This window comes from Humulus lupulus, chromosome 4 (assembly GCF_963169125.1).
Source record: "Humulus lupulus chromosome 4, drHumLupu1.1, whole genome shotgun sequence".
Taxonomy (NCBI): domain Eukaryota; kingdom Viridiplantae; phylum Streptophyta; class Magnoliopsida; order Rosales; family Cannabaceae; genus Humulus; species Humulus lupulus.
Window position 1 is genome coordinate 160,157,092 of NC_084796.1, and position 10,174 is coordinate 160,167,265.

The window sequence follows — 10,174 nt, forward strand, 5'->3', positions numbered from 1 at the left end:
TTTGTTGATGTTTAGTTGGTCCAATGAGTTGTTTTCAAGTTGCTTTCAAGTTGTTTTTCTTAAAAACTGTATTTTCGTAATTATGAAACTTTGAAAATCGTATTTTTGAAAACTTTAGTGCGTATTTTTGAAAAAAAATAGGAACTATAAAAAAGTAAAAAAAAATGTGTATTTAGAAAAATCTCTTAAAAGTAAATTATGCTTGACGATCCTTCATAGATGCAAAGTCATCTATAATTGATTCACCACTAAATTTTGCAACAATTTTTTTTCTCAATACAGACAGTCAAGCAATCATTTAAAAAATTATTTTCCATTGAATTTCGATGCTTTGTCTTGATAATTTTTATGATTGAAAATGCTCGTTCTGTAGTTGTTGTTGATACTGGTAGAGTAAGAACAAGTCTTAGTAATCTATCAATAAGAGGATGTACAGTTGGTTTCCTTGTTTTCGCCAAGCCTTGACACAATTTGTGTATACTAGATAATTTATGCAATTCAGGATGATTTGGAATGTCAAGCTCAAAATGTTGAAGTTCTATTCTTAGACGTAATAACTCTTGCTTTGTGAAATCATTAGGATGGAACTTTTATATGAGTTTGCAAATATCATCAATCTTGAACAATTTAAATCCATGTCTAGGATCTAAATCAGTGCTAAGAATCAACAACTATACCAAATGTTCATTAAATCTACAATTTAGTTCTTGCAATTGATAATCAAGTGTAGTAATAAAGATATCAACTTGATAATAATGCTCCACACTATAATGAGCCGAGTTGAGAATTTTTTCCTACATGTCGTAAAAGTTTCTCCATCATTGACTTTCTTCCAATTCTTAAAACCTCCAAGAACAAATTTGTTACTCATCGTTGCCCATATCATTTTGGGGATATGATTTACAAACAACTGCATACATCTTAATTCTAGTTCCATCTAAGTCTGTAGCCAATACTGTTAGGAAACTTATACAGAATCTTTATTTATTTTCATGTAGATTTAATATTAAACAAGTTAATATGAGACAACCTAGAACATATTTATAAAATTGAATTAAAAGAGAAATAATGATAAGAATACTTACATTATACGCATCGGAATAATAGAGTCATTCCTTCAGTTCCTCTAACCCTTGTTTCCTTTTTGTCGCAGAGTATTACCAAGAAACTAAACCAATCTTCAATTTTCTTCATAGCCTTCCAAAGTATCATTGGAGTCACCTAGACTAGAGTGGGCAATTATCAACACATGAGATAGATACAAAGAGAAGAAGAGAAAAGAACAATAAGACTTAGAAAATGACTTATGTTTAGAGAGAATCTAAAACCTATCAGAAAATCAGTGTTTGTCATCTTATTTCAACTTTCACTTAACATTCCTTTTATAGACTCGTTTAGGTCATTTATTTAATTAAAAAATCAATAAAATAATAGCCAATAATCAAAGCCTAGGTCGAAATTATCATGGGCTTTAGGCCCGTGAAAATTCTCCTTTGATTATAATTCCATTGGACTAAAAATCAAGGCATGTATTATTTTCTATTGATTTAACTAATTAAATAATTATTCAAATCATTTATCAAATTAATTATTTTATAATTTGAACATTGATTTAAACTTATTTATTAATTTAGATACCAATTTATCTTAATTAATAAATCTGTCGTAATTTCTCTTTTCTTCTTTAAATTGTATAACTTTGTGAAACTATTCAAAATTGACCTGGTCAACTTTGACAATTCTAATTGATAATTAAATCAATTAATTGAGACTATCTAGATGATTTTATCCAAGGTACAGTGGGGACCATGGGCCTATGAAATCAAGCTCCAATAAGTTATCATAAATCTAACAAATAAATTTATAACTTATTAATTCCTCGTGACTCCACTAAAGACTTGGAATTGCACTCTGGAATTCATAGAATGCTCTATAAGTAATATAGATATGTTATTAATTATCTATTGTTACAACCATAATTGTCACTCAATCCTCTATAGATGGTCTACAATGAGATAAAACTAAAATATTGTTTTACCCCTCATTGTATTTTATCCTTAAAACACTTAGTTCCTTATAAATGATATTTCAATAAACTAATATTAATTACTGAAATGAGATCTCTATCATTTAGCACCTCGAACTAAACTAAAAGGAAACCATTGTTTTACTTCTTCATCAGAAGCTATAGATGTTCATATCTATAATTTACACTCCCACTCAATTATACTACCGATTTCCCAAAATGTAAGTATGAGCTAGTCCGTAGGGTAAGCTGGTAACGAACAAGTCAAAGAACTCAAATAATACAATTAGTTAGAATACTAACAACTCATAATTGAGATTGAATTGACCTATGGTAAACTATATGATATGACTTGAATAGATAATAACGGTATGTTTACTTATCCTATCTACTGTAAATATCGGTCTTGTCCGATGTAACAAATATATCCGATTTTATCTACTTTGCCAATGTTCTAGAAAGAACATAACACTGCAACATGTAAGTTTATCATATCGTAGATTGGTAAGTTAGTGTAAATCATGTGCACTGACTAATCTTAGGACTAACTTATTTTGAACATATAATCATATTTATATTCCACTGTGATTACATCACTATAAATACGATTAGCTATATGCTTGGAATTTAATAGAAGTTTATATTAAACAAATAATCATGAAAATAAAACATGTGAGCAAAGTGATTGACCAAGTCAAAAAATGATTTCTATTATTTTATTGATAATAAATGAGATTATAAAGAAATTGAGTTTTAATTAGGGCATAAAACCCTAACAAATACACCCTCAGAATTGTGGACAGGTTACAAATTTAGTATGAGGCATGTGGGTATATGGTGATGTACAACACATGTTCTAAAAACAAAGACTGTGAAGTCAGACCTTAGATCTGAAATATGTTTATTTGTTGGATACCCTAGAGGCACTAGAGGAGGTTACTTCTATTGTCCGAGAGAAAAAAAAATATTTGTATTGATAAATGCTACCTTTTTGGAAGAAGACTTTATGAGGAACTTCAAACCTCGAAGTAAGGTTGTACTCGAGGAGTTACTCGTTGATAAGATCACACCACAACCTGTTGGGAATTGTGTCCTGAAAGCATATGTAGTAAACATTGTTTTATGAAATAAATAAATAAATTGAATTTGTTATGCATATATTTTATGAACTATATTATTTTGTGATAATATTATGTAAATATCAGAAAAATTCCTAAGTTCATATATGTGATCTCAAACACGTATTGGTACGGGAGGTTTGTGTTTGAGATAAATGCACTTGAATAGTTCGCAGTAAAATAAAGTTATGGAATCTTTAGATTAATTACTGCAAGTACGGTCCACTAGTATTATGAATACATGTGATCTAGATCCGGATCACTAGTGTGGTAGGACACTTTAGTGGAGGTGCTTTATATATTAGAGAATATATAGAACTGTACCAGATATGTTTATTAATACTTAGTTAAATACCATTTCGAAATATTAATTAAATATATCAACTGATGATCATATACAAATAGATCTTAATCCTGAAGTTACTATGAACTCCTGTTTATGTTATATGAGTTCTTTGATTCACTCGTTAGGGTCTGTCAGAATGATCAGGCTAAAAACTTTTGTTTTGGGAACTCATTAATGTAGATGGCTGGGGACATAGTATACAGATATGGAATTTATGCCTTCTCGTAAGAGATTGAATAATGGTTCTCTTAAGGGTTGACTATTGGGACTGAAAGATTATTGAGCTCAAATTCATAATTAAGTTATGAATTAACCTTCACTAGTAAAGCCAATGGTACTTAAGGAAACAAGAGATAATTAAAAGGGTAAAACGGTAATTTTATTCTCGATTAATTATGAACCATTATTAGAGGGTCAATTTGTATGCAATGATTATATCAATGGATGCTTTATAATTATAAAGTACTCAGCAAATGAAATGTCTATAATTACAAGAGTGCAGTCTCATATTTCTCATATTTATAGTGGAATAATCATGAGATTAATTGATAAGTATATTTTTGTATAAAGTTTACCTTTCTACTTATCAGATTTTGTGTTCATAAGTAGTGTGTTTGGAGATAGTTAGAATCGTTTTGTTAATTTGTTTCATTTAATCTAAATCATTATTTTTAAGGATAATTGTATATTTTTGATGATTTTTGGTTGAATGATGATTTTGTAGGATTCTAACCATTGGAGTAAAGTGTTAAAGAGAAGAAAAATCGAGAAAAGAACAAAAGTACGAGAAATCTGAGAGCTTGCCGCTACAGGGAAAAGTCCCTGCCGCTACGAGGCAAGTCAGAGAGGTCCTTGCCGCTACAGGAAAAGTCCCTGCCACTACAAGAGAAACAGAGAGTCTTGTGCCGCGGCAAGGAAAGTTGCATACCGCGGCACGCAAAGCCTATATCGCATATCTGAAGCCTCGTGCCGCGGCAAGGAAATATGGCAGTTGCGGCACGCGTTTGAATTCAAATTTAAATTCGATTTTTCTTAATTTTTGGACGGGAAATAAAAGGGGGATTAGGTCATATTCGTGAATTAAGTTTTAGATACACGATTTTAGAGAGAGAACACACAGAAAGAGCGCAGGAGAAGAAGGACGATCGCATTCAACTTTTTCAATAGTTTTCTTCTTCTCTAAACTCTTCTATTCTTTGATTTTGGTTATGTTTTTCATCATGATTGTTGGCTAAGTTTCTTTTAGGTTAAGGGTTATTCAAAACCCAGACATGAATGTTTGATTTGAGATGTGAATATTGTTCTTGATTTCCATAATGTTAAATTGCTTCTATTCTTCTATGCCTATTGTATAAAATATTGTGATTCCTTGTTAGGGTGTACAACTAATTAGGGCTTGCATTATTTTACTGTCATCTTAGAATTTCTATTCACCTAATAGTTTAGGATTCTAAGTGTTTGTGATAAATTGCAATTGATGATGTGGTCAAAAGCGTTGTTGATTGTGATGAAGAATAGAACCTAGGTTAAATGAATTAAATGCTTCATTGATTTATTGCCTAGATTAACCTATCTCCACTGTTGTTAATGCTTTTACTAAATTGAATGAATCGTATGCTTAATAGGTTTGTTGTTTGGTAAAAATAATTGATTATTGAGCGCTAAGCCGTAATTGATTGTGATAGGGAGATTGGGATAATTGACTGCTTAAGCGTTATCTGCGGGGTTAATAGTTTAATTGGAATCGGAATAATATTTATTATTGATGATCATGCATGATTGTCTGAGGTGGAGAATAATTCTTAACCGTCTTTAAAATCGTTGTTAATCTCTTCTTGCTATCAATTGTTTTCTTAATTCTTGCTTTTACTTTTACTTTTCAAAAACCCCCCTTTCCAATTTAACTTTGTTAAACTTTTGTGAATAATAAACTGAATATAGTTCCCTTGGGTTCGACCTCTATTTGTCGTTATACTAAATAATTGGTTTTAGAGTAAATAAAATATTTGTTAAATTTGGTACGCAATACGACACGCATCAAATTTTTGGCGCCGTTGCCGGGGAACTATTTAATTCTTTTTATTATTCATATTGGTTTACGCTTACTAACTTGATTTCTCTTGGCATCTCAGAGTTATATGTCTGGCGAAGACACTCAGAACAGGTTGGAGGCAATCAAACAGTATCTTGCTACTTCATCTTCTTCTTGGACTTCGCGGACTATTACTGATAATCCACTCTTTCAACGTCTTGCTCATCAAGTGGATCCTATGAAAGTGCCCTTATTGTCTCACGACTCAGATTCAGACGATTCTATTACATATTACAGAGATATGGCACAAAATAGGACGTTGAAAGAGTTGGCTGCGCCAGATATTGATCAACAACCGCTATGCATTCAATATGCACCCCTTGATGTGAACTTTGAACTCAAGTCGGGCCTCATTCATTTATTACCATCGTTCCATGGGCTGCCTGGTGAGGATCCGAATAATCATCTCAAGGAATTCCATATTGTATGCTCTAGTATGAAGCCAGCCTCAGTGACAGAAGAACAAATAAAACTCCGAGCTTTTCCTTTCTCTCTAAAGGATTCAGCAAAGGAGTGGCTGTATTATCTCCCCCCTGGTACTGTGGAGACCTGGAACACTATGAAGACCTTGTTTTTGGAGCGGTATTTTCCAGCGTCTAAAGTGGGGAGTATAAGGAAAGAAATTTGTGGCATCAGGCAGGCTGTGGGAGAATCACTCTATGATTACTGGGAGCGCTTTAAGCGGTTGTGTGCTAGTTGTCCTCACCATCAGATCAGTGAGCAACTATTGATTCAATATTTCTATGAGGGATTACTGCCGTTGGACAGGAGTATGATTGATGCAGCCAGTGGGGGTGCACTAGTTGATAAGACTCCTGCTGCAGCCAGGAGCTTGATTTCTAATATGGCTGCTAACTCACAACAGTTTGGCATTCGTCAAGATCCTGTTCCACCGCCTAAATCAGCTAATGAAGTGAGCACCTCTAATGCTAATCAGCTGGGTCAACAATTGGCTCAATTAACTGCCGTGGTACAACAACTAGCTCTAGGCCAACAGGTGCGGCCATGTGGAATTTGTCAGTTAGTAGGGCATTTTGTCAGTTAGTAGGGCATTCAACTGATGCTTGTCCTACCCTTTTTGAAGTGTCAACTGAAGAAGCCAATGCCGTTGGAGGATTTCCAAGTCAACCTAGACCGAGGTACAACCCATATTCAAACTCTTATAATGAAGGGTGGCGTGATCATCCTAACCTTCGTTATGGTAATCAACAAGCTGCGCAACCAGGGCCCAATATGCCACCAGGGTTTACCTATCAACCGAGACCTCCACAGAATTATGCTCCTCGACCACTACCACCTGCTCCTACTCAGAGTCAAGGGTCCTCTATTGAAGATTTGATCAAGGCTCTTGCAAGTAATACTATACAGTTCCAGCAGCAGACCCAGGCTTCATTGAAGAATTTAGAGAACACCATGGGGCAGATTGCAACATCCTTGAGTAGGGGTGAGACGCAGAACATTGGCAAACTCCCTTCTCAGGCTGAAAAGAACCCTAGAGAGAATGCTAGTGCAGTAACCTTGAGAAGTGGCACCTCTTATGACCCACCTAAAGTACCATCACCACCTCCTCTACCAAACACACCACCACCACCCACAAATGACAATGACCCACCTATCACAGCATCTTTACCTAAACCCACCGTGACCTCACATATCACCCCTCCACCATTCCCTAGTAGATTGCGAAAATCCAAGAAAGAGGAAAGTGAAAAGGAAATTCTAGAAACATTCAGAAAGGTTGAGGTGAACATTCCTTTGCTTGATGCAATCAAGCAAGTACCGCGGTATGCAAAGTTTTTAAAGGAGTTGTGTACAAATAAGCGGAAATTGAAGGGTGATGAAAAAGTAAGTGTGGGGGAGAATGTGTCGGTGGTGATTCAGAAAAAGCTTCCCCCAAAATGTAAGGATCCTGGTACTTTTACCATACCGTGCACTATTGGGAATAAGAGGATTGAACGGTGTATGCTGGATTTGGGTGCCTCAATTAATGTCATGCCATTCTCTATTTATGCTTCCTTGAATCTTGGTCCACTTGAAGAAACGGGGGTGATTATTCAGTTGGCGGATCGATCCAATGCCTATCCTCGGGGTGTTGTGGAGGATGTCCTGGTTAAGGTAAATGAGTTGGTTTTTCCTGCCGACTTTTATATTCTTGATATGGAGGATGAATCTGTTCCATGCTCTACACCTGTTCTGTTGGGGAGACCGTTTTTGAAGACAGCCCGTACAAAGATTGATGTTCATGAAGGTACTTTGACAATGGAGTTTGATGGGGAGTTGATTCGATTCAACATCTTTGAAGCTATGAGGTACCCGAGTGATGTGCAGTCTATTTGTTCTATTGATGTAAGTGATTCCCTATCTCAGCGGGTTCTTGATCTACATGGGGATGACAAGTTGGATGTGGCTTTAAGGGAGGATATTCACCTTGAAGCAAACTGGTTTCCTGAGGAGATTGAAGATGTGGTGGCTGCCTTGGACAGTTTTATTGAGAAATTTCACAATCAGGTTTCCTACCTGGAACTACCTTTGTCTACTGAGAAGATGTAACCATCTATTGTCAGACCACCAACTTTGGAATTGAAACCCCTACCCGAGCATCTTAAATATGTTTACTTGGGAGAGAATGAGACGCTGCCTGTAATTATCACAACATCTCTTGATCAAGTCCAAGAAGAACGACTACTCAGGGTGCTTAGGGAGTATAAAACTACTATTGGGTGGACTATTGCTGACATAAAAGGAATCAGTCCCACTATGTGTATGCATCGTATCTTATTGGAGGAGGGGTCAAAGCCAACCAGAGAAGCCCAACGAAGATTAAACCCACCAATGATGGAAGTTGTGAAGAAGGAGATTCTGAAGCTCCTTAGTGTGGGTGTGATTTACCCAATCTCTGACAGTAAATGGGTGAGTCCAGTTCAAGTGGTACCCAAGAAGTCTGGCATTACTGTGGTGAAGAATAATGAGAATGAGCTGGTTCCAACTCGAGTTCAAACAGGGTGGCGGGTGTGTATTGATTATCGCAAGCTAAATTCGACAACTCGGAAGGATCACTTCCCCCTACCATTCATTGATCAGATGCTCGAGAGATTGGCTGGCCACTCCTATTACTGTTTCTTAGATGGTTATTCGGGGTATAATCAGATTGTCATAGCCCCAGAAGACGACCTTCACATGTCCCTTTGGCACATTTGCTTTTCAGAGAATGCCATTCGGTTTATGCAACGCTCCTGCTACATTTCAGAGATGTATGGTTAGTATCTTTTCAGATTACATTGAGAGCATTATTGAGGTGTTCATGGATGATTTCAGTGTATATGGCGATTCATTTGATAAATGCCTGCATAATCTTACTTTGGTTCTCAAACGCTGCATTGAGACCAATCTAGTTTTGAATTGGGAGAAATGCCATTTTATGGTACATCAGGGGATTGCTTTGGGACATGTTATCTCGGAAAAAGGAGTTGAAGTGGACAAGGCCAAAGTTGATCTCATTCGGTCTTTACCACCTCCATCTAGTGTCAAGGAAATACGGTCGTTTCTTGGTCATGCGGGTTTCTATCGAAGATTTATAAAGGACTTCTCTAAAATCTCTACACCACTGTGCAAGCTCCTCCAAAAAGATGTTAAGTTCAAGTTTGATGAGAAGTGTCTACTGGCCTTTAACATATTGAAAGAATCTTTGACTACAGCTCCTATTATCCAGCCACCGAATTGGGAGTTGCCTTTTGAGCTTATGTGTGACGCTAGTGATTATGCAGTGGGTGCAGTCCTAGGGCAGCGGGTTGGTAAGCTTCCTCATGTGATTTACTATGCTTCTAGAACTCTAAATGATGCACAGTTAAATTACTCTACCACTGAGAAGGAACTATTGGCGGTTATCTTTGCTTTGGAGAAGTTTCGTTCTTATTTGATTGGGACGAAAGTAATCATATACACCGACCATGCTACTCTTAAATATTTGCTAGCAAAGAAGGAGGCAAAACCAAGACTTATTCGGTGGATTTTATTGTTACAAGAGTTTGACTTGGAGATAAAAGATAAAAGAGGCTCGGAAAATCTTGTGGCTGATCACTTGAGTCAGTTGATTCGGGAGGAGGAGTTCTTACCATTGCATGAGCGGTTTCCTGATGAGCATCTATTGGCTGTGCAAGAAATTATTCCTTGGTATGCAGATATTGTTAACTACCTTGCTACTAAAGAATTACCAAGGGATATTACTCCAGCGCAGAAGAACAAGATTAAACATGATGCTCGGTATTATATATGGGATGAACCCTATCTTTGGAAGCACTGTGCCGATCAAGTTATTCGACGGTGTGTTCCCGAGTCTGAATTCAACTCTATCCTTGCTTTCTCCCATGCCTATGCTTGTGGCGGTCATTTTGGACCGAGAAGAACAGCCCGTAAGGTACTTGATAGTGGATTCTATTGGCCTACAATATTCAGAGATTCTTATTTATTTTGTAAGTCATGTGATCGATGTCAACGGGTTGGCAATATAGCTGCTAAGGACCAAATGCCCCAAAGCCCTATTCTGATTATTGAGATCTTTGATGTGTGGGGTATAGATTTCATGGGACCATTCC

General features: G+C 36.3%; 1 protein-coding gene across 1 annotated transcript; it reads left to right on the forward strand.

The window, feature by feature from the left end:
* The first annotated feature begins 5,628 nt into the window (after positions 1-5,628).
* On the forward strand, positions 5,629-8,132 carry LOC133832631 (uncharacterized). The gene is made up of 2 exons (XM_062262945.1): positions 5,629-6,598; positions 6,667-8,132. The coding sequence occupies exons 1-2, from the start codon at positions 5,629-5,631 to the stop codon at positions 8,130-8,132; spliced, it is 2,436 nt and encodes an 811-aa protein (XP_062118929.1).
* Positions 8,133-10,174: the final 2,042 nt, after the last annotated feature.